Source organism: Rhopalosiphum maidis, chromosome 4 (assembly GCF_003676215.2).
Source record: "Rhopalosiphum maidis isolate BTI-1 chromosome 4, ASM367621v3, whole genome shotgun sequence".
NCBI classification, from domain to species: domain Eukaryota; kingdom Metazoa; phylum Arthropoda; class Insecta; order Hemiptera; family Aphididae; genus Rhopalosiphum; species Rhopalosiphum maidis.
In genome coordinates this window covers 51,333,817-51,361,552 of record NC_040880.1, presented here as the reverse complement: position 1 = coordinate 51,361,552, position 27,736 = coordinate 51,333,817, and the positions used below count along the sequence as shown (strand labels likewise).

Below are 27,736 nucleotides of genomic sequence, written 5' to 3'. Positions count from 1 at the left end.
TTTTCAATTAATTTTATGTTTTTTTTAAATTAATTAATTATTTATTATTTATTCATTTACAAATATATATAATATAGTACATATAATGTATAATGGGCCCCACTGATCTAATTTATATATCCATCGAACCCAGTTAGCCATAAATCAAACACGATTTTATCTTAATTCATGGAACAAAATTGTTTTAATAATAGTGCTTTGAATAACGTAAATATAAATATTGTGTTGGTTGGAACTTGAAAAAAACAACCTTCCAAAAAGTTGTAGTTTAGAAGATTTCTAATATAAATATAAACATTAAAATTCGATTCGGCTTTCATGAAGTTTCTTAAGTTTAATCAAACTGCCTTAAGGGTTAAGTATTTCTTAACAGTATCTGAAGATATAAGTATGTTACTAGCAGTTTTAAATTTAATTTTTTTAATACGTTATTTTAGTACTGTAATTATTTGCTCATTAGAATAAAAAACAAAAAAAACATTATATAAAATTCCGAAGGTATGGAAAACATAAATTTAAAAGGAACTATTAAATTTAAATCAAGCATACAACTATCAAATTACTCAGTTTCGTGATTATTATCCCGACCCAAATCTAATTAAATCAAAAAAATATACAAGAAAAAGGTTTTGGCTGTCAAGTGGATATACTGAACTTAAGGCATATGAAATTTCACAGGATAGCCTAAGGCCAAGTGAATTAATTCCAACCTAACCAAAATTATTTTTTAACGTCTGCTACCGAACAACTGTGATCATGGACAATGACTTCAAGAATAATTTCAATTACACTATATAAATAGATACATTTTCAAAACTCATATAGTACCAACAACATTAAATACAGGGTAAAAACTTGTATACCTACGTTCACCACAACTTTTAAGTTCTACTTTAATATATTACGTGACCTGCTATAAAGTCTGGTATTTAAAACGAGTCTCTTAATTTTAAGAATATATACCACGTAGTTCTAAGTTTTATTAAACTCGATTAAATAAAAACGAAAATAGGATAATGTAGGCTTACGTAGTTAATTTAAACATAAAATAAAATAACTTTATTTTATTCATAGTATTTAAATTGTTGTTATCATTATTTTAATTTTATTATTTATTTCTGTTATGTATAAATCACTATAAATATAAATAATAGTTATGTAGTTACAATGATGTACAGTACATTTATAAAGCACTAATGGTCAAGTCGTCGAAATAAATTAAAAATAAATAAAATACTTTTTTGAGTAATCTATAAAATAATAACTGACCTAACTGATTTAGACCAAATTAAATCTGTTCCTACTTTGAATAAACACATAAATTTAATTTTGTATTGAATAAACAAATTACAATATTAAAATGTATCTACAAAATAAGCTTTGCCATATATTTCTGAATACATATACGATTCAAAACCAAAACAAATTCTAGGATTTATTTTCGTTTGAATAAGGATAGTATAAATATTTGTAATGATGTACAAATACATATTTTAAATAGGTGTGGTAAAAAATTCTGTAGGTTAACATTAAGTGTAAAATGTTATAATTTTGTTAGTATTTTAGGATTGGTATTATTGTAGATTTTTTTTCTTGTGAAGGAGACTTATGCAATTGCATATTAAATCTGACACATACAATTTTACATCTGTAAACACTCTCAACTTTATACTGTGCATCATCTTATATGTTTAATATAAATATACAAAATTACATGTTTGGACGAATATACACCAAGAAACACTTCATTAAATTCATGAAAAAATTAAGCTATTTAGAGTTTAATGAAATGTTTATAAATAAAAATGTTTTTATGCCAAAAAAAGGTATTGAAAATGGTTATCATTCAACACACTTATAAAATGAACATTTTTTATTTTTCTTAAATCAACAATTTGATGATTACTTTGGTTTTACTATTTTACTATTCAATTATATCAATGATTTGATCTATTATAATTCAGAATAATTTAATACTTAAGTACTAGAACTCACTATATTTTTAGCGTGGGTTTATTATTAATATTTTATTTTTTAACATCATACACATACATTTCATCACTTGAATCAAAATAAGTACTAATTTATAATATTATTTAGCTGAGCTTTGGCGAGACAAAAATTTTGACAGGTGGACAGTTTTAATTATTGTATCTGTCAAATCGTACGGTGTACAACACGGTTGTAGTAGTAATTTTTATGTCACAATTTTAGTACACGAAACCTTTACCTATGAGCTGTATCATGAGTATTCTAAATATATCATCTAAAATTTAAAACAAAATAAAATCATACAGATGAAAGAAAAATGAATACCAATCTGTTTTGAACATAATATTATGTTTCTGAGCGACTTTATTTGAACGAACGTTTATAATTTTTCCTTATGTTTTTGTATACGCGTTATAATTTGTATTTATTTTTCCAATCGAAAATCGAATTATATTACAAATCTCGCTAGAAAAATAATCGTGAATCCTCAATATGTTTCAACGCCGATTTTCTTGTGATAAAACGCTTGTGAACTCAGTCAGTTGAAAATAAAACGAATTCAAATTTGTTCGATTTACGAACCATTTGAACAAGGAAATATTTTTGTAATATTTGTGAATGTCTTCATTGTATATCAAAAGAGTAAAAAATACAGGGAAGTCGATCTGCTGCACAGTGAATGTCGTGTGTGTATAATTATGATATAATATTATTGTTTATTATGTTACTAGCTATAGTAACTTATTAGTCAATATACCACCGATGATATACCTAGTAATACAGTATATAAGTATGTTCGTGGTGTTTTATAGCTTAAAATATATATAAACATTTGAAAAATGCATTTGTGTATTAGGAATAGTAATGCACGTGATGACGTTAAGTCCCTATGAATAAGATTTTTTTCAAATTGTAACTGAATAACTAAAATAATTTAAAAAATGTAATCCTCTATGTTTATAATAGGTATAATAAATATAAAACTATTGATTCTAAATTTACTTTTCGAAATTGTTGACCCTTATCTCTTTCAATTTTATAAAAATTTGAATATTCAAGGTATAACTGTCGTATCAACAATTACAAAATAAAAAAAAAAATAATATTCAACTGAAAGAATGCTTTGTGTAAAAAAAAAAGTCGTTTCGCTATATTAAAAATATACTTGAACACTCACATTTAAAATGGGGCCATTTGTTTCCAAAACCCATGTGATAATTTATACACGTATTTCTTACAAATAAAACATGCGTAAAAAAAAATGGTTGTACATTATAAATTATGTGTCGTTATATTGTTAAACTATACGACTCGAGAGAAAATATAACTGGTATCGACGTATATTGTGTTAGAACAATCATCTTTCGTATCGGCTTATGCTGAAGCTGAAACTATTATGTCAATCGATGTTCGTAAATATCTTTCAAAATATAAATATAAAATTTGCTTTATCCGTTATTTTTTGCATTCGATACCGACTACACGCAGATTAGATTTATATTCAAATAATATCAATAGTTTAGATAGTCATTTCGTCATCGATCGGTAATAGACTTTTGGTGTGTTTGTCGTCGAACGGACAATGCTGCTTTAATGTGAGAGAATTTTGTCAAGTAAAAAAGTTTCTAACGATTTATAAAGATTATTAAGGAATATATATTGTCTATATGTCAAGTATATTATTATTCATTGTCGATTACCATATTTTTGTAACGCGTATCCGCGGAGACAACTTAATTTATTATTACATGATATTCGATATTCGTAGCGTGTGTCGTATAGGTTATATAATATAATATATCTAATCGGTACTTAATATCGGTCTTATCGGTCGAAATATTTTAATTAATTAAATAATATGCATGTGGCTGGCGGCACCCTGGCGCATCCAAAGGCGCCAGAACGACGAGTGCAATGGTGAGATCAATTAAATTATTGTATAAGGGTGATTCCAATAGCAACCCTGCGAATATATTAAACGATTTTTTTTAATACACCATAGCTCTTATTAATAATAGTTTACGGTTTCGTTTTTTTTTTTTTTAACAAAACCATAAAAACTGTATTACAGTTAAGAAACAATTTGTAACCTTGATGTTCTCGTTATTTGTTAACCCGTTTATTTTTTGTATTTATGACCCGTTATTTCTGAATTTTTTTTTTTTTTATTTAAAAAAGAAAAATATTCAATTTGTTCAAAATATTACGTTTATTAAGCGTAATATGTTAATAAAAAAAATTGTCATTGCTTTGTTTGTTAAAATATTGCTGTTCATTGTAGGAGATTAGTTCCTCCACGAGGTGAATTTTCAAGGAGATTATTGAAAGCCATCAACTTCGCAAAAAAAAATCTGATTAGAATTAAGATGTCAACGGAGACGACTTATAAAACTTTTATACTGGAGTTTGGCTATTTCCGGACTAACTTTTTGTCTATTAAAATAGCTACTGCATTGTAATTTTAAATTTGTATAGATTTTTTTTTTTAAATACAATATACTAACATTCACTATTACATTTTAAAAAATATCATAGGTGTTTTACTTAAATTTATCGGATTTTAATGTTAAACTATACATACAAAATCTGCAATCAAAACGGAATCGCTATATGATCACCGATATTTGTTACAAGCAAACCATGCAGCTTACAAATACTATAAATTAGCATTATTATAAATTTTAAACTGTCAATTTATTTGATTGTGTATTTCCTTTCATCATTTTCGGTCCACGAGAAAAAAATCATCAGAACGCGCGATCGCGTTATATTGTGTTCAGGATAAATCGAATTATAAGTTTATTATTTATGATGTATGGTAATTTGTCGTACAAAAAATCGAATATCGTTAAATCGGTTATTAGTAATATCGCCCCAAGTCGTGACGTTCAATGGTTATTATTATACCTGTCAAAATCAGCTGTCGGTGATAGCAATACAAACGTCTGTTGTTCCTTATGCGTGGTTTATATAGAACGTAACCGGACATTCGTACGGAAACTCCAAAGCTTTGTGAATTAACCTATATCCCACCGGACTTGCTCACTCGCCTACCGCCACTTCGATCGTTGCGCGTATCCCCCAACCTTTACCTGCTTAACATAAGTAAATACCTGTGCCCATCGATTATTCATTTCCACGTTCGTGATTTAGTAGCGAGACGTGTTTGACCTCCGTAGATTTACATCGTTAAGCTCGCGCTTGTCCAAAACCATATGTGTATTATGCATAAATACGTGTATGTGTTGTACAACTTAATAACGGTTTGTTTGTAGGATAACCGTTGATAAACAAAATATCTGCAGTGAACGTCACGTTACAGATTTCGATGTCGCCTAGTAGCACGACCGACCGTTTTTTCTCCGGGCGATTAAAGAAAACTTTTTTTTATATTCATTGCATCGATCGGCAACAGCCCACGCGTACAATCGACACTCTGAGTTGGCAAAGTCGATGAAACTGATATTGCCCTCAATTTTTTTTTTTTTTGTCGCAACTGTTGACTTTTTTGAATATTGTAGCAATTGAGTGACGATATGAGAGACCTAACAATTTTTGATTTTGTTTACTTATGGCTGTCAAAAAACCACATCAATAGGAATAAAAGCTCAAAACGTCGCACGTAACGCCAATATAAGTAATAAATCTTTTTTGGGTACTTAATTCAAAGAGATGGATTTTGAATTTTCCCGGTAGTTTTTCTAAGCAGAAGGAAAAACTAACTGCAAGCAATTGTAAAGAATTTTTGATAGCGCTTTTCGGGGTTTGATCGTTTTTTCAAACGTAATAATTCGAAAATATGATTTGCCATAACTTAACTATTTCAAATTGGGGAGGAAGACTCAATATATAATGACATTTTAAGATAAAATACTGACGTGCGTCTACGTCTTTGTTTTCTTACCTTGTGAGAACATTTTGTCTAAGTATCTGCAATCTGTATATAAATATGCAGTATTTTACAAACAAATAGATATGCGGTATTTTACAAACAAATAGATACTAGTGCATACACAGAAATTGTTTAATTTAATTTTGCTATATTATGATTGTGAAACGACTCTTTATAATATTGTCATTGGAATGCGATTAGATGATTTCAACCCACACAGTGTTATGCATAGATCAAGCCACCCTAACAATATACAACGTATACATACATATATTATTATGCGTATGAATGTATAGTTCCCTATTTATAATATTTACATAATACATTCGATGCGTTCGAAAATATTACGGATAGAGTAACGACGAAATCGAATACTGTGTGAAGTTCTTATTCTCGATTTAACATGATATGAGATAATAGTAGCTAATGCACAGTGAAGCACAATGTGTTTTCATTGAGTCGCTAAACCTAAATAATTCTTATCAATGGAATCCTTTATAATATGAAGATATTCATAATACGTACGACTGAAAATTCTTCTCGGCGTCAATGTAATTTTACTGAGGATTTGACTATTATATATGAGTACTAGACTATAAATTATACTATAATGTATATAATTTTATTGGTAGGTATAGTAGCTGATTAGTTATATATATATTTAAATATGTAATTCACCTCCTCATTCGAGTTAAATTTGTATACATTAAAATTATCGTAATAATATTCCGCTTTGACAATAGACTTAAAAATGTTCATTAAAAAAAAAAAAAAAAGTGAAAACCTAAAAATATTATAACTGTAAAAATAGTTTTAAAAAAAGGGGGGGATCTGTAAAGATAAAAATTATTATAAAACTTATTGCAGTGGAAAAATTTAATAAATATTGTGTCTATCGATAATAACGTTGATGATGAAATAATATTCACGGCGGATGGTCGTTTCGGAAAAACTGCCCTTCCACCCGAGAAATAGGTCAAAACGCCTGCGGCCACTTTCGTTCGTCTATAATATTACAACCTACCTATTACGATTATTATTATACATTCTGGTGGTGGCATAACGATGGCGTTTTTCGGCGGAATCGTGCGTGACGACCGACGTCTCGGCGGCATAAATTCACTGCATAGTACCTTTTCATGACGGCTGCCAATCACATAATGTATTTTTTTTGCTCGTCGCCGTAGAGCTCTTTTTCCTTTTATCCTCCCCAATAGAATATAATAATTATAAAAAAGTATTATACAGAGTGATTAACTTAACACGATCGTAATACCGAAACAATTTTACCGGTTTTGGGTTTTTCTCGATTTTGAAAACTATTATAACAGCGAACACGGTATTCTATGAAATAGATATTTATATGTGATCTGAAAACTTTCATATGAATGTGTTGAATCTTTTACATATATTGGACAAATGTAATAGCTGACATTAATTATAGGGGGTGATTGTTTTATCACGAACCAGTCATTATTTCAAGTGCAATGACCTATTTTTGAAATTATTAGTTTAATTCAATTTACAATCGAAAAAAAAAACCATTTTTATCGTTATAACTTTTTGAATAACAACATACATATTTGATTTCTTATTCTAAACCAAAAGTATTTTGATGTGTATAAATCAAATTTCGTACTACTGTTTTATTTGTTATAGGTATTTAAAGCATATATAAACGAAGTGTAGCGATATAAAAGTACTCCGTAAAATGATAGTCCACTTACTCAACTCATCTAAACTTAAAGTTTAAATGTCTATCCGAAATTTAGATTTATAGTGTTTAATGTTTATACATATCAAATCATTTCAAAGAATATTCTACTTTGTAATATGAAATTAAAAATATATAAAAAATAAAAAATCTTAAAATATAATATGATTAATAATTATATAATATTAGTACATTTTTTTTATTTTTATCATTTACATGTTAAAGAAATATAATCAACAACTTTAAATGATTTTGAAATAATGCAATATGTGTGGTTCAACGTAATAGATGAATCGCCTTGTATACGCATTGCGTTTGTTATACGATTTAATCTGAAAAAATACTACCTTTTAGAATTCAAAACAATAGTAAGTTAAAAGAAACCATTTGAAAATCAAAAGTACGTCATCATATATTTTAAAAAAAATTTCTGAATAAAAAATAAAATTAATATCAAAATCAACATGATCATCCTGTACACTTACAACGAACCGTGAAAATACGAAACAAAACCCACCACCGTCACTAGGTGCGTGACGCGACCAATTTCTAAGCAACTCCCAATGAGACACGCCGTACATCGTCGTCTACTACGTAAGGTTTACATAATAATATTATTTTAAATAATATGATATATTTTTTTTTAATACGATATCGTTATACTTCCAAGCACAGAAATTAGGTTTTTCCTAGTAGGTATTCACTGACGTCAAAACCGATCCGTTTACGACTCTCTCGCCACCGGATAATCGTTGAACCATCTCTTTCCAATACCTATAGTGCAAAAATTAGCAATGTGCCAAGCTATACGATGTTTGCTGACAAATTGTCTTTAACAATTCATTCGATAAACATGAGACATCGAGAAAAACAAAACTATAATATGCACTCTACAATAGCATCATAACATCAAACTCACTACAGGTGCGGCTAACAAAAAAACGGTGTTTTGAAGTTTAATCGAATCGTAAAAAAGTTGACCAAAACAAACTATTTGATATTCAGTGAATAAAATTACATTTTAGGTTTCTACTTTTAGTATATTATTTTACAGATTGGCTCACCGCGTACTTTCCCGCACCTGCCCATGTATTTACCAATCTGCCCTGTACCTCGTAAACTTCAAAACATGCCCAACTGCGTGAATGATTTATGGAAATTAATAATTTAACTTTTAAAATATTTATATCAATTGGATTTTCAAATATTTAAGTTGGTACACGAAACCAAACATTTTAGTTTATTATATTTTGAGTGTTAGTAAAACTAAAAATATACTTCAAACACATGTAGCTTTTTATTAAACTAAGCATTAGTAAGCATTGGTTTATTAGTTTAACGTTAATAAAATATTTAATTGACGACATACATGATCAGGTACCCAACACGATTTTTTTACATTATAATATATTAATACGTACTATTGTATTTTCTTGACTTCAGTTAGTCGTATTACCTCGCACTTGGATAATTGGATATGATTGTACATTTTTTAAGAAACTGATATTAATTGTCGTTGAAGCGCTCTGCTGACTGAGCTGAACATTTTACAACAATTAATTTAAAACTTCCAAAAGTTTTCCGAAAGTCGAAGAAGTATTTCGCAGAGGACGACATCAAAGTGATATTTTTCTATTGTTGAAACGTGTTGCAAATCTTCTTGTATCCACAGAAAAATCCATTAATTTTTAGCGGCCTAACTGGCAAAGATGATATCACCATTGCCGAAATAATATCACAGACTGTGTATAAGCAGCTAATAATATTTCCGGTCTAATATACTTCAGAAGTGCAGTTTTTTTATTTGTTTTTACATTTCGTAAAAGTATGATTGGGGTATTGTATTAAAGTCAGGTTACCGTACGGTAGTACTCGTCGCGTCTAATATAAACTCATTGTTCTTGCAGTGGCGTATTTTGAGGGGGTTCCACGGTGTCTGGACACCCCCCAAACAAAAAAAAAAAATGCCATATTTAATGTCAATAAATTTTGAAGGAAATTCGGCAAACAATAATATGTGATTCGTTATGAACTAATTTAATATTATATAAAGTCATAAATTAATTTTAAATTAGTTCATAACGAATCACATATTATTGTTTGCCAAATTCCTTTCAAAATTTATCGACATTAAATATTGAATTTTTTTTTTTATATATATATAAATAAGTCATAAACTAATTAGGAAGGAAAACAATTTAGTTTTAAATAGTGTACATATTATCCTATTATATTTTTAATTATTTATAAAATAGTTATTCTTATAGCATCACTGGTATCGAATTTAACAAACTAAATACATAGTAATAATTTTGTTTACAGTAAGTATTTTATACCTTTATGATTTAAATTCCATAAAAATTACTACTTTTAATTAAATAAATAAAAATGTTTCATTACAATATTTGATGAGTATATTATGAGCTTTGTGGTAGTAAATGTAAAACAGAAATATTGCAATCAATTAACAAATAAGTATATACCTATATTATCTGGACACAACTTTTTGCGAGAATCAAGTATAGTCATTTAAAAACTATATGATTGGATTGTGATGACTTATAAATCGACATTTAGTCTTGTAGCAAAATTTTAAATATAATTATTATCTACAGTTTTAAAACGTATTTTTTTTAGTTAATGGTATGTGATCTGTCAACATAAGTTGAGGCTATTGCGGCTCAATAATTGTAAATTTTATTTTATTTTAAATAATAAAAGTGACTGAACTTACAATTAAATCGAATATTATTATAATACAAATATCTCCTTTATTTTTAATAAATATAATATATAATTTGCAAAATAATTAAAAAATACACTGTAATATAATAGTTTATATATATATTAACTGTAGTCGATTTAAGTATTTTAAATAAATTTAAAATTGATGAATTAAAAATTGTTCACACTATGAGTATGTCTGAAACTAAAATGTCATCTGTGTTATTTAAATTTTATTGTAAAAAAACAGGTATTTATTTAAAAATTATTTATTCTACAATTTATCATACATTTTTAAAATAAATGATGACACATCGTTTCAAATACAAATCTCATTATTATAATGGCATAGAAATTGTCGTGTCGCCAATTTCAATCTGTAAACTTTTCGGGAAAAATGAGATTTTTTTGATGATTGTAAAGCCTTACTTTTAGAACAATATGAGGATTAGTTTTATTCTCGAGATTCCTTTTAATGTTTTAAGTACTATACAAAATATTCACAGAACGGGGAACTAAAAGAACCCGATAAGCTTTTTAATGAAACGGTGATGCAGATCGATAAAACAAAGCCGAAAAACTACTGTCCATCAGTGAAATTAATTTAAACTTCTGTAATTCGCTAATACCATCATATACTCCAGATGATTTTCAAATAGATACTCAATTGTATGACATTTTTCTAATTATAGCAATGACCCACGCCCGTTGTAGCTGATGCTTTGAATAATTCTATTGTACAAGACTTGCCGATTTGAGATAAATGTCGGCAGTTTAAAAGCCGATCTAGAACTATAATGATTCTTGTGAGACGGGTATGCACATACACGTTTATTTAATTATTATCAACCAAACAAATGTTTATAAACAAAACTTCATAACATTATAACCGTAGTAATAACACTAATAACCACGAGTGTACGAGTAAGTACAACATATACGTAAGTATCATGTACACCTGGTGAAGAATATACTTATTAAAATTATAATTTTCTTCCGACTTAGATATTTTGTGTGACCGTAACCAATATTATATATACATCAATTTTTGTCTCCGCGATAAGAAAATACACATAAGGCTATTCAATAATGTTTATAGTTTGATCAAAAATAAATGATCACCTACCTATGAAGATGGACATACACACGATGTCTACAATACTAACGTTTCCCGTACGTGAACTGGGAAAAATATTAGAATTATAGTTAAAAATAAAATAAGTTGCACACGACACGATAGGTACCTTTAGTTAATACGTGACACGAATATTCTAAATGCATTATGCATATATAATGTTTAGGGATTAAAATTTCGAAAAAAATGTAAATCACTAGTGAACGTAGCGTGCTATTTAATATTTTCTCTGCTACACGGTAAAACATTAAACCATATAGCATATACTATATAGCAATGATTTTTAAACTGGGTGCCGCGAGTATCCACTAAGTGTGCCGTGGTTTTCCCATAAATTACCGATTGCATTGAATTATGATATTAGAAAATGCGGATATGTGTCAACTTTTCGTCCAAGAATTAAAAAATATTTGTTAGCCCATCAATCACACATTTTTTATTAAATGTTTATATAATTATAATTAATTCAAAACAATTTTGTTCATCTAAAAAAAAAGGTCAGTGTGCCGTAAAAATTTTTTGAAATGTACGGTGTACAATAAAAGTTTGAAAACCACTGCTATATACACTCAGAGAAATATCTTGTGTAGTATTAATAAATTAGGTTAGTTAATTATTAACACACTAATTATTGTTAAAAATATAAATATATTACTATTATAACTAACTGATGTTTTCATTTAATTTTATTTCTGAGAACATCAATAAACTTAATCAGTTAATATGTATAATTTTCTTTTAGTAATAAATTAATAAATAATTATAATGTTTGGAATACACATAAACACCATATTTTCAATTTTTCAGAATTTTTATGCTATTTAAGAAGTGTCTTGGGTTCTTAAATTGAACTCCGTCGGTTGATACACCGCCCATCATCACTCGACACGTCACTGTACGCTTTACGCTGCACCTTTAAGTTTTACTCCGCGCCCTGTATTATTTTATTATATAAGTTTCAATCTTCAGTCTCTCCTGCATTTTTACACACGGGCCGTCACTGTTTAAAGTACCGGTATCTGATCTTTATAGCAATGCCTAAATAAGTAAAATGTGTCGATACAGTTTTCACATCGTTCGTGCGATGATTTTTACACTTTTAATTCTTAGCTTATCATCCGTTCAATGCGCGGGCTGCAATGGAAACCGCGTACTCTGTATTATACCGCGCTGAACCGCCATGATTCGACCGGTATCTATTATATGTAACACAAAACTAAGCTATAATATTATATTATATATATATTAAAGGCCTTCGTTCGATTGACGGAAAACCGTATACAATGTAATGTTATATACTCGTAGAATTTTTTTATACATACCTGTTATTATTTCGTATTATATTCCCTGTGTTTTACTGAAAATCGGCATATCGTTTTCCGCACGAATGCCTACAATGAATAACTCTCGAGTCATATTGCATATAACTGTTCATTGACAACAGTGATGCAACCAAGAAGAGTTGTCTTGAGTGTCTGGACACCCTCCTTAAACCGCAATTTTAGAAAAAAGTATTAAATAGTTTTCATCTGAAATAGCGGAACAACTGTATACGCTACTGGCGGACACCCTGCTTGAAAAAATACCGGTTGCCCCACAGGTTGGCTATATCATATATGAGTGTAAATAAAATGAGTTGAAGTGATGAGGGACAAATATCAAATTTTAATTATAAATACAAAATATAATATAAATTCTTCGGACTGAGTCGGACCATGTGGTTGAGCCAGTTGAGGTCTAAGATCGACAATTCAAGAACTGCCCCTCGCCCACGATCAATGAGCTTCCATTGACCCCAATAATAAGGGACTAAGTCCACGCACGTAAATAAATACGATATTATGCGATATCTCGTCCGATTGAGATTCTGTTGACATGAAAAATCTGTTTGATGTTATAAATTGTCCTAGTTTAATTTCGTTTGTAAGTATATTAATATACTACCTTTCCTTGTGCACTTAATTTCCCATAAAATGCGTCAGTGTTAAATTTGGTTGCGCATGGATTTACCCTGTCTTCAACTCCGTTAAATTTAAATCACAAATATATGTATTTCATCTATCTGCGTCTATTTGGGCGTTTGTTGATAAATTAATATAAGGCGTTCAAAGATAATTTAGTTATATATGATACAAATTTTAATCTATATTTCCGAAATATCAACTCGACATATATTCACTTAAATACTGATTTTTAATAATAATTTATAACTATTTTTATTTATACGTTGTGTGATAGTCGTGAGGCTATCTAATATTTTAATAGCTATAAACCTTTACCGGAAACCGAGGACTATTTAAAAAAAAAATGTAGAAAAATCGGTTCAGTAATTTTATGTGGTCCATTGTAAAATGATCCTTGTCCAGGGCAGGCGTGGAACCAAAATATATTTGAGGGGGTGATTAAAACGGTTGTGGCCAAAACGTTAGCGGCAAGACAATACATTTTATCGGCTGCCAAAAACAGACATCCTAGAAAATTCACCAAAGTCTATGAAGCTATCGCTATTCCCCCCCCCCTTGGATCAGCGCCTGGTCCAAGGAAGTCTCACTACCGCCATCAAAAACTTTTTTTGTATAAATAATATTTACAGTTTGCATTTTTATTCGTTTCAGCTGACGTATATGATAATTTCAAAAAATGTGTTAAACCAGATGAACTAAATGTCACGACCAGAATTCTAGGCGGTGGTTGGTTGGAACATGGTGACAAATCCATTCTCGTTGAAGGCGCATCTGTTGTAAGTAAAATTTAACTAAAAATTATTTAAAATATATATGTATTATATCTGTCGACTGTTGTTGTATGTTATATTTAAAAATTATTGATAAACATACTTCTTAGGCTAGATATACCAAATAGTTCTCAATAGTTATTAAATCTTTGATTTCTGCAATAAAGTCTTTAAAAAATGACAAGTCTGTGTTAAATATTACTTCACAAAATACTAACAATCCAGTATTTTAACATTAAAATAACATTTAAGTTCAATTTTAATTAAAAAAAAATTTAAAATACACTATTATATTTTAAAATTGCAAAAAACAGATTTTGTAAAGCTGAATCGTTAAAGAAAAAAATGAAATTAGCATTTTTGGTGATTCATTCCACATATATTGATTATCATCTAATTAATATAATTGAAAATGTAAAAATTATATAACATGATACAAAAATAAGTATAATTTTTAATATTGTTTATCGTTCTCAGGCCCTTTATACTAAAACGTACAAAACGTAAACGATCTAATTTTACACTGTATCAAATTGAAAATATTTTGCTTAAGTAATAGGAAATTAATGAGCATGGAGATCGTAGGTACAATTATTCATAATAGTACTTCTGACTTCGATCACTTAATGAAAAACGCATAAAAACAGTATTTGTATAATAGTTTCTGGTTAACTACGTCCTACTGGGTAAAAGTTTGAAAATTATTCACAGGATTATTATTTTAAATATTTTACATCATTACTTTTAGTCACGACCATTGATAGAAACATAAAATATGTTGTGCCAATTTTATTTTATTTAGCTAATATTGGACTTTATGGTCGACCTCATAAATCTTTTTACATAAATAATATAATAATATTGTTGTAGAAATGCAACAAAAAAAAAAAAAATCTATATAAATAGTCTTATTATTAAAGTTTTTTGCCATTTTATAGTCGTCTAAATTATAAAAGATCTCAACTGAATTAGCAAGCTTGTGGCTTGTGGGTATTATTCATTAAATAAACAATTCTAATTTCAACCGAGGTCACTAAAAAAAGTCTGTTCCCTAATTGATAACACTAATTTAACATACTATCAGTTTTAACCGTTAATAAAAATTAACAAACTTATTTTTAAAACTTTTGTCGTAACTAAAAAATCTTAATTAAGTAAACCTAAACAAAGTTATCAACTTATTAAAACTCAATCCGATTGAATATTATTTTATCTAAATTTAAAGCCAAACAGAAAATAAAAATCTTTTGTATTATGCGTATATAATACGAATTACAAATTCATAAATTATTAATGGATTAAATATTTTAACTTTTAAGAAACACAGTTGTTATCTTGTGTAAAAAAAAACATTTTATGTATATTATATGAATGGGCTTTCGGTAAAAATATTTATTTATTCTTCATAAAAATGCAATCATAAATTTAAATTTAAAATTGATATTCTTTTAAATCACTTTCAAGTTTCGTGTTCTTAATATTTATAGTATATTTAGTCGATATAAATGTAAAGTTATAAATTATTTAGATCCATCGTGATAAAAATTTAAATTATGTTTGATTTTTAATTAGCAAAAATTTTAATAATGCTACCATTATAAATTATTCCAAAAATACTCACAATTTGTGATCAATTATGTAGTACATACCTCTAACTTTTTTTCTACTTCTTCCAAAATCTGTTAACGAAGTTTTTGTTTTTTTTTTTTTTTGTGAATTTTTCATAATTTATGTTTTGTATAAGTGCTTTAAATGTTGTAAGAAAAATCCATCACCATTTTAATGTATATTCTATTAGAGTCCGGTTTTTCTTTTTGCGATAGTTTTTCTTTGCACCAAAAAGCTAATGAAAAAATCATAAAATGTTTCTTTTTAATTACTATAATGTTAAAAAAAAAAACATTAATCGATAAAAATAATGAAATTATTAAACCACGACCATTCTAGCTGCAAAAATATGATAACGGACACGGCTAACATGTTCAATGATATGATAATAACCAATACAATCATCATTCCTTAAGTCTTAATGTTCTAAAATAAAAATTAAAAAAACAGGGTACTCATCGTATAGGACCGATTTTTAACATTGTGTGCGTGTGTAAAAATATAATTATTGATAAACGATACGAGGTCAGTGGGTCTTATGTTTTTGCCGTCATTGTATTCTCACAGGGACTCCATCCATCAATCATTGCGTTGTCTACACAATCGTTACGCAACATCATCATAATAATATGTTTGAGTACTATACGAGGAATGGCAATAGTCTTAATACATAAATGTATAAAAAGCACACGCGAACAAATAATTATAATAATTGAAACCGAAAATGTGATTTTGTTTTCATCGATTATTTACATTATTATTTTAATCAGTTGTATGACGTTATACGATTTCGAGTGTTTTTTAAATAGGTACAATAGAATACAACTGATACTTTGAAACACAATTTTATTATTAAGGTATTAATTATAATTGTATTTTATACCCTTTTATAATAAATATTAATTACCAGTTTAAGATTTTATTTATAATAAAAAAATGCATGTATTGTCTGATCATAAAAAAAAAATTAAAAGTTTTATCAAATATCTATATATTTAAGTATATTATTTATATTAGTAAATTCTTAAAAATTAAAAATCACAGTAAATAAATCAAAATTTGTAAACTAGGTACAATAATGTTTTTTTTCCGATTTCTAAACGAACAAGTTTTGAGTTTTGTTACCGTAACAATAAAGTTCATCGTTGTTTCATAATTCTACCTGTATTAAGCCTCAAAATACTTAAAGGTCATAAACATAAGTCGCATGTACTTTATTCTGTAACGCAGTCTGGTGTTATCGACCGCCCGTGTGAATGCAACACTGTCGAAAAGGTCGTCACAGACTCATCATACTTTACCGCAATGAAGTGCCAATTGATATTATAGAACTATTTTATGCGGATAACTAACTCATCTTGGTATTTTAATACACTATTAATTAAATCACAAAACTTAATTAACCGAATAGGTTTATATAAATAAACTAATGGTTAATTGCATTTATAATGACATTTGGCAATTATTATCGTTATTTATGCGAATTATGTGATCGACATTTTCTAGTCATTAGCCTGTTCAATAATGTGTGTAATCCAATAGCTAATCTTATATTAATGTTAATTTTTCTAGTGGAAAACGTCTTTGATTTATTTGAACTTATTTTTCAGTACAATACATAATCCTATTATTTATAAATTAAAACCTTCGGAAAAAAGAATTGGATGGTTTCGATTAAGGCTTATATAATGTTCAATACAACAATAATTTATGTATACGATGATGAATTATCATCGGCCTCCCAATAACAATTATTCATCCATCTAATATATTTCCAATTCATTTAATTTATAATGTTTAATAATTTATATATTAAATATAAATTTATTCGTTTGCTTTATTAATTAATTACAAAAAACTACTTTTTATAGCAGAATAATAGTTTTAAAAATTGTACAAAATTGTACAAAGCAGAAAAATACAACAATAACTCTCTAGAACATTTATTCAGTCCGCTGCTATCTAACAATTATTTCTAATGTTATTTTTTATGTAGTAACGGTTTTCCCTATAGTCATTTAAAATACATGTATAAAAACTTTAAAATTTTGTTTCGAATTTCTATATAGTCTAGTATTATGAATAGTTGTATAAGTCATTTAAAAATATGGTTGTGCTAACATTTCAAGTTTTCTACCCCTAAAATACATCATGAGACGGACTTTCTAATATTATATCGCATACATGTATTTTTGTAATATCATAAAACGTAGTCATTCTTATTATATTTTCAAAAGTTTAACCCTCAAAACACCCTTAAAAGTTTGTTTTAAATTATTGTGTCTTATTGCATTTAAATTCCATAAATCATTCTCTGTTTGGCCTATTCATATGAGACAATTTATATCAAATGAAATTCTGATCACGCTGAATATCTATAATATCAAATATGAATAGTTCTAAAATGTTAAGTCAGACTGTTCGTCAAGTAGACACATAAGAATATCGCTGCACACAACCATAGTTATGTTTAATATATTAATAAATAAGTGTATACCTACTCTCAGCCATTAAAAATCCTTCTAATTTCTACAATAATTGTCCATAATAGATATAGATATAGATCAGGTTTAGATTTATACCTGTCATCTAGAGTTTTCGTGGTTATTCGTAGGACGCATAGGTATCGAATTGATATGCAGGAGAGACTATCGGCAGGGCCCGATTCAAGGAGGTAACTAATATAAGCGTAACTTCGCCGCACCGAACTTTAACGCTATATTTGACATAGAAATTCGATAGAGTATTCAAAAGTAAACGGGAGAAAACTGGCGCCACATTGTATGCTGTATACACCGAACGCTATCATAAAAATAATAATATAATACACCGTGTACTGTGTATATTATAATATTAGTAAGATGACGATAAAGTTTCTAAATTAAACTTTTGTGATGAATTATACGTAATTTTTTTAATTAACTATTATAAAAATACACATTATCAAATCGTACTATAATCATAGATGATATAGAGAATATAGAGAATAGGTCATATACATTTTACCTACAACCCCCCCTCCTGTGGAGTATCGTGTCAGAAAAGCCTTAGACTAACTATAAATTGGTTATGGTTACCTTTTTTTCGATGGTTGCGATATGTTGTTATCTTGTCAATTTATTTGAATTGTTGTAAGTTAAAACCACGATAGTATACAATATTTAATTAAATATATATACATTTAAACAGTAGAATTCACAATGATTTATGATTTACAATCATACAATACATTATTAGATATAACTTAAGTAACTTAAATAAATGAAAAGTTGGTTTTAAATATAAATTTCATAAAACATTATTAGCTAATTTCTGTAAATATTAATTTTGAACGAAGAAAGTAAACCTTAAGGTTTTGGTAATTGACAATAGTAAGCTTGACATATCTGTGGAATAATCAAGTTTAATTGTTTTACCTAAATACTATATTACTTTGATACTTTGATAGTTTGATACTACTGTAGGTACTTACTTACTTTCATACATAGAATTTATACTCAGCATCAAAATGCCTAGGTCTAGAATATAGACTATGTCATTTATTGACATTAGTAATTCTTAACGCCTGCATCCAGACACCTCGCCTGAAATCTATATTAATTAAAGTGATTGATAAAATATAAATACAAAAACAAATTATATTTATATAATATTATTCAACTATGCTTAAAAATTGAACGATAACATATTTATAAAAATGTAAGGTACGTAACAACAATTTAAAAAAATTATATTCAAAACATGTCAATTAAAAATTGAATGATTGACAAACATCACTATAACCAATAACCATATTTGACCATCATACTACTACTCAAGTTACTTTGGGGCTTTCTATGAGTAGATACTACTATACTACTATATTATTTGTTGAATATCGTATCATCTATGGGTCTATGACTATAATACAACAAGTATGCTATTTCGGTTATAAGCGGAATAAAACTTGCTGTTATTTATTATTATACGGAGTCGCTTAAGGTTTTAAAATAAAGGTGTAAGTGTATGCATATTTTTTATTCGTGGCATTAGCGTTAGAATCTATGCAAGAATTATTATATAAAAATTAAATTCGATTTAAATAATATAATATACATTCGCAATAAGGACATACGTTTTCCCAGCCAACTACCGTCACAAATTTGTATTTATGAATAGTATTAGTGCATAATTGGTTTGAATTTGTTTGACATCGATTTAACTGGAAAATCGATTTTCTATGGCATTCATTAATATAAATTAAAACTGTTCTCATATTTATTTTAGTTATACCTATGTATAAAATGAATATGTTCTGAGAATTTTCGTTAAAAAATATATCATAAAAGTTGTATAACTAAATTTTATTATTTCATACCATAATTACATACCACATGTTTCAACTAAAATAATCGAATCAATAATGCAAAACATAATCATACTAGGAAGCAGACTTGGTTAGTATTCCGAATAACATATTCAGACATTTATAATATAAATATCAAATGTTTTATTTTAATATTATTATTATTAAATTGTAAATCATAAATTATCACAGTTATAATATATTTTAACATTAGCTAAAATAAGTATTATTTGTTTACAATATTTTAATTTACAATATTTTTCTTAATATTTTACCCAAGTATACTGGTACTGTAAAAATGAAAACTTCCATTTATGATTGCTAATTATAAATTACTGTTAGTATAACTGTACGAAGTATATTTACATTCTACATATTAATATTTTATAATGTATTAATATCAATCATTATAAGTACCTTACAAATTTGTCGAATACAGTTTAACAAAATATTAACCCTTTTAAAATTGGAATATGTATAAAATGTATAATATATTCTAATACAAATTTTCATAATATATAGTATATATTATAGTAAAAACAATTTCACTTCTATATTAAATTTATACATAAAAAAAAATTAAAAACACCCTCATATAACGTGAAAACGTTTCTTCAATATCTCACATGGACAATCAATTTTCCGGTCGAACCGATGTCAAACAAATTCTGAATAAGGTCAAAAAAAAATTCAAACAAATTACGTAGTAGTTATTTGCAAAAAAAAAACTTAATGCTGTACATTTCAAATTCCTCCATGTAAATTTTCCGGAACAATTTATTCACATTAAATTATATTAAATTAATTATTTTTTTGAACAGAAGAAGAGCGCGTCAATGGGCAGCTTTAACTATCACTAAAATGTAAAAAAATAATTCCAACTATCATTTACGCTTATTATATTACATTGTATTGATTATATTACACAGATAAACAATGATTGTATACATATACATACGTATTTATGTTTACATCATAACCGCAATAATATACTACTAATTAGTAATTACTAATTACCATCGTTTTAAAAATATTAATTCAATTAAACTCTTCACTAGAAATTTAAAATTATAAGGACAACATATATATTATTTATAGTAACCATATTCGAGCTTTTCAAATATTATATTGACGTGTTTTCTGCTTCAAATATTAAAATAAATTATACCTCGCTAAAAATATCGAAACCAGACGAGTGCTCTCTACATCCAGTCACTGCAGCAGTTTTGTGTAGCTTGTTTGGTATTACCTATCTACAAAAGAACAGAGTGTATTATTATGATACGAGATTGTTTAATCGCATTTTGCCGAATTCATATAAAAGCTCTTTTAACAAACAAAAAGCTTTGCTCCTATAAGTTTATTAAAAATTCCACCCCACAAATATGCATATATTTCCACCGCATATTATATGTCTGGCATTTGTGTATTTTTTATTCCACCATTACATTTACGTTTCTTTATTTCAACAAAATGAAAATGTGCAATTGTGTTTATCTGTATTACATTTTTGACACGGTGTATGCGTATTTACTGTGTATAATATATGTCTGTTTATATAAAATTTCGTTAAAACAAAAACGTATTCGAAGAAAAATATCATAATACTCGTTTACCGATCGTGTAGAATAATAAAAATTTGCTTATACCTAACATATACGGATATATTATGTAGTCGCACGTCACACGAATTATTATGATCATGATAATATGTAATTGTGTTTATTGCGCTCGTGTTGTTTATATGGTTTGTTTTATTCTGTTCTCGTCAAATCTATTCCGCCGGGAGCATAACATATACCCTCTCACCTGCTTGTCAGTAGAAGTACTTGTGTTAATATGTATCGGATGGCTATTAATTGTGTCACTAGTACGTCGTATCGTCAGACACGTAAAAAAAACTGGTCGGGTTTCATAGCGTCAAACGAGACGAGAATTGTTTACGATCGTTGTCACTGACACAATGTTCTTCGCTGGATTTTTATCGTAAATGTAATATAAAAATGTATTTATATCTTTATGTATGTATGCTTGTGTGTACTTTAACACGGAACGCGGTCACCATGTCCCTGGTCGATTTTTGTTGATTTTCAGTGTTTGAAATAAAAATATGGGTTATATTTGTACAGTAAAAAAAAAAACATAAAAAATTGCCAATAACAAAAAATAGTAACAAATTGACTAGTCCAATGAATAATGTTAAAAAAATCGCCCTGTATATAATAGTATACATAGTAAGTGTGTGTGTGTGTGTGTGTGTGTGTGTGTATATATCTTACAACAAGCGAAACGACCGTAATATCCGATATATGCGCTTAAGTACACGTGATTTCTGTATATGATAAACAAACATTATACAATCTCGGTCACTATACTGTACTGCAAATTTTTACGGACATCTCTCGTTGTGATCGTAAAATGTATACTATAGAATGTAATAAGCTGAACTACTTGGTAAATGGAACACTCCACAAACGATGTAATAATTCGCGTTGATCTATAACTATACACACACTCAACGTTATGATTTATGTTTTCTTTTGAAAAAAATACACAATATACAAAATTTAACCTTCCAAAACGTATTACATATTTTCCACTAACTATTAATGTAAAATGTTGTCTTGTCTGTACTCGTAAACGCGCGTAATTTATAGTCAAACAAAATTACAGTCTTCCGCAAAAATCATTTCCGTTTGGCATGCAATTTAATTTAATCGCTCGTGGTACTATATTTGAATTGATTCACTATTAACTGATTGAAAACTGTGATTGATACATACACATATATACAGAGCGATTCTTTTATCAAACAACATTCATTGTTTTGTAATCTATTAATTTAATAGAAAAAAAAATGTTTACGCAATTTCCAGTTAAATAGAAAACATTTTTAAAAATGTTTACATATTTTAATGGTAACATATATCTTTAATTTCATATTCTGAAACAGAACATCGATACATACAAATTTTAATTTGGACGAGTAATTTAAAAGTTAAATATTTGAAGTTTTGATGCATGGAATAGTGATGAGGTACAGAGATATCCCGCTAAATCTTGTTCAATTTCTCAACCCTTACCTGAACTCTAAATATTTATAACTACTAGTCAAAATTTCGATTTTTATACATTATTACATTTGTCAAATAGACGAGTTACACCCTGTATATTATAATACTCCAAATATTATAAATAATAAAAACAATATTTTGCTTTAGAAAATGAATTTTAAAAAAACGTATCCTATCATTCAAAAAAGTAAAAAAATTTGTTTTATTTCAACTGAAAATTTGTTATAAAATGTTTTCAAAAATGTTATAATAGCTTAAAATAATGAGTATTGTCTAATTAAAGAATAATTCAGTATATCTACATTGCTACATTAACTGATAAATTTCAATAAAATTATATTTATAATATATAAACATATAACATATATATATATATATATATGTGAGTGGAAACCGCTCGACATTTCGAACAATTTCTTTTAAATATAGTTCACTGGAAAAAAATCATCTTTTTTTATTTTGTAACTTGATGAAAAGTCGGCTCTTATGTATTCTAAAAAATAATTACTCGTTAAAGTATGTAACCTTCAAAGAATTTCATAATAAATTACTGTAATTTGTATAAGTATATAAAAGCCCTTTATCATATAAACAAATTAAAAATGTTTCAACGGGGTGGAAAAAAGTTGCTTTTACTAAAAACTGAGCAAGAATATTGCATTATGAAATCTCGAGTTTTTAATTTTTAGTATTCAAATAACTATTAATTACGTATCTCTCATTAAAATTAATGTCGAACGGCACTAGTGCAAAAATAAAACATAAGTCGAACAAATTCCAACAGTGTAATGTAAATTGAAGACAAGAATAAAGCCTTGTATTAAATAAAAAGTCTTATATTTCAGTTATTTAACTGTGCTGTGCCTATATTGTCCGCCCAACTAAATAAATTATTTTATAAATTGATGCATTTTCGTAGTATAATATTCATCAATACAATTTTTGTATTACATCAAGAGAAATAAAAAATCATTACACTTTTGTCTTCTAACGTATTATCAGCTATATTAAATTTTAATTTAAAACTATACATTTATTGTAATATAACCAAACTTACACAGTCCTCCCGTGAAAATGAATAACCAGAATACCTACTATAATACTAGTATACTGTTAACTTGATACTTAATAATTAAACATACGATATTATGCAGATTACAAAAGAGTCACGATTTTACTTACATTATAATATGTTGAAATACAAAATGTACAATACATTATTTTGTGCAACATGTTAGTTATACGTAATGAATATATATATATTTTTTTTTATTCGTCTCCAAATCACATAATATGATGATTACAATTTTGTTTAATAAATGGATATTTTTTAAGTAAAATAGTTAAATATATTAAATTAAGCTCATAAGAAAGTCCAACAAAATATTTTATCGTTTAGGTAGTATCTACACAATTCAACAGTCTTCAAATGTATTACTGTAATACTGTACTTACAAAAAGATAAAAACAAATTTTTTATGTATAATTACATTATTTACCTATTATAAACTGTTTAGGTATTTTTATATTATATTTCCGATACTACTCGCGATTACGTAAACTATCCATGTCATTAATTAGTTTTTGTGAAATTATTAACATTAATAAATTGTTGATTAAATCAATTTAGTGAAATTATGAGAATATATTTTCATTAAATTTCTATGTTAAATTCAATTATGAGTTATATTTCATCGCGTACAATGTACTGATGTACATATTATATTGTGTACTTTGTGGTATTGAAGTTAACAAAATTAAAGTGCTCTAAAATTTACAAAACTAATTGAGTACACATAACTAAGTTATTTTAGTTATTCTATCAATGAATTAAACAAATAATTTTTTTCTTTTAATTTACAAAAAACTTAACATATTTAATGGTGTAACTTATTTTCTTTTATTTTAATACGTAAATAAAATGTAATAACATAAATAACATAATATTTGAATTTATTAAAAATTCTGAATATTAAAATAATATTCAATGTTTATTCATTTTTTGAAGAAAAAAAATCTATTTTGCGTATACTTACACTTAAGATGTATTAGTTTTTTTTCAATTGTTTACGTTTAACTTTTTCATAACTCTATAAATTATACAATATAAATAATCAAAACTGCTGATGTACGAATATGTTTTACAGAAAAAATTCAAGTAAAAACGGGAAGAGATTAAACTACGCACATAAAAGAATAAAGTATCATGGTATGGATTACATAAATTATCATATGAACATAGGCATACATGATTTTAAAAATAAACATGTATTAAAATACGTTATCTGTTATAAAAATATATATATATATATTTTTTTTTCAAAGTATTAGTTTTCAATTTAAGTAACTCAAACTTTTAATGGATTAAATATTTGAATAATAAAGTATATATTATATTATACTTAATATCACTTAAATTGAAACTACATAAAATAAATTGTTTATTTAATATTCTATAATATGATATTTTGTTATATATTAAAATTAAGAGAACGTAATAGTTTGGGCGTGTATGGAGGCGATGATATCATAAGAAAAGTTTTAACAAAAACCATACATAAATAAAGAACAATCGGTAGATTACGGACATCTCGTTTCTGTCTTGGAAAAATACGATAAAGATATCAAAATGTCGAAAAGAAATGTGTCAGTTGACCTGCTATTGAATAGGAAAGATGGTGAAAATTGTTTGTGGCAGCTCAGGTCTTACATGGATCGTTAAGCTAAGGAAAGAAAGAGCATAATATTCTATAAACATATTTTGTTGAAGATAATATTAGTTATGAATCATTACCATCGTGTTAAGTTAATAATAATATTTAAGGCGACAGCTATGTACAGTATATTATACATTCATATAAATACATAATATACAAACAAATATAATTTGCGGGGAACTTCTTTATAAACTAATTAATTTACACACGTTTGAGTCATAGAACTGTTTGAATGTTTAAAACATATATGTTATTAAAATTGTCATTTCCAATTACTCGTTTAATTAGAAATATACAAATGAGTTATATAAGCATACGGTGTAAACTAATTAATTTTAAAGCATTACATTTAAAAATCGCTAAAATTATTTACCATAAATTTGAAGTGCCTTTGAACTAATTTAATTATTAATATTATTTGTGTATTGTGTTTACTACATAAAATGGAAAACTAAAATAACCATACATCAATACCATTATACCTTTAGTACATAACGCAGGCTATATTCTAATATACACGTATATAATATAATTGCTAAATAATCATGTTTTTAATCAATAGGTATTTTCTCATTTGAATATCTAATGTTAACTCGTTCCGTAGTTATACGATCGTAATAATACATTCGAATGATTGGTCGACTCTTCATCTTTTTTTTACATAGAATTTAATAAAAGTAACCCGGAAAAACCATACATATTTACGGTGCAGCGACACAGCGTATAATTAGTTTTTTTTTTTTTGTACAAAGGTTGTGGTGCATAGTAAACCGTTTTAGTAATCATTTCGATACCTATGCAAATACGTTGAAAAGCAATACATGCCGAACCTGTTGTTGTTTGGGGGAGAGCTTAATGCAACTATCGCACTGCAAATACATTATAATATAGTCCAGGGGTCACCAACTGGCGAACCCTGAACACTTTTTTTACGGACCCTTATCCGCTGAATAGATTTTAAAATTTTTATAATGTAAATAAATAAAAACGACAAATGTGTCATATATATAAAATGTATATTACAACAAAAAATTGTTTTATGTAATTGAAATTAATTTGTATTTCTATAATCACTAACTGTTAGGTACCGCGGCCAGTTTGGTAAGTTTCAAAACGGATCTCTTTAGAAATTAATTGGTGGCCCTGATATAATTTATACGTACAAAATAATATTTATAAATAAAATAAGTTAATGAAAATAAAACGCGCAGTAAAAAAGACCAGAGCTTGCAATGTATATTCCTCGAGTGTATCTGCAGTTCTTGTAGGCTCTTTAGTTGTTGAAAATGTTTGTACTTTAATTAGTTATATTGTAATAGGCTCGTCCAAATCGATACGATTAATATTGCCCGGGCCTGATAACCCATGGAAAATGTGCCAAACACAATATCAATTAGAATACTCCTACATAAAAAGGGTTTTTTTCGTTACTTTTATTCTAAGTTGGCAGAGAATTATTTTATTAAACCCAATAACATTTTATTTTTTTACGTTATTATCATAGACATTTTTATAGCCTCAGATATGTTTGACGATTTAATTATTGATAAAATTAAAATTAACATAAAATTACGTGCATAATAACATTTATTAAATAATATTCTATGTTACATTAAACTCGTTACGTTTGTTGAACAAAAATATTATACACATATTATATGGCGACAATATAAGTTCCAAAATCTAGGATAATATTTGTATAATAGCCTACAAACAATGATGGTGATATTACCAAACTTATTCTAAGCGGGAACAGTTAGGGTTTCCTGTACAAAGTTTTCGAACAGTATAGAATATTATA

General features: G+C 27.2%; 1 protein-coding gene across 2 annotated transcripts in view; it reads left to right on the top strand.

The window, feature by feature from the left end:
• LOC113557509 (14 kDa phosphohistidine phosphatase) overlaps positions 1 to 27,736 on the top strand; it is a 153,322-nt gene that overhangs the window by 104,801 nt on the left and 20,785 nt on the right. For both annotated transcript variants that reach the window (XM_026963077.1, XM_026963078.1), the window contains exon 3: positions 14,073 to 14,197. In XM_026963077.1, the coding sequence (XP_026818878.1) occupies positions 14,073 to 14,197 (125 nt within the window). The remainder of the gene's footprint in view (positions 1 to 14,072; positions 14,198 to 27,736) is intronic.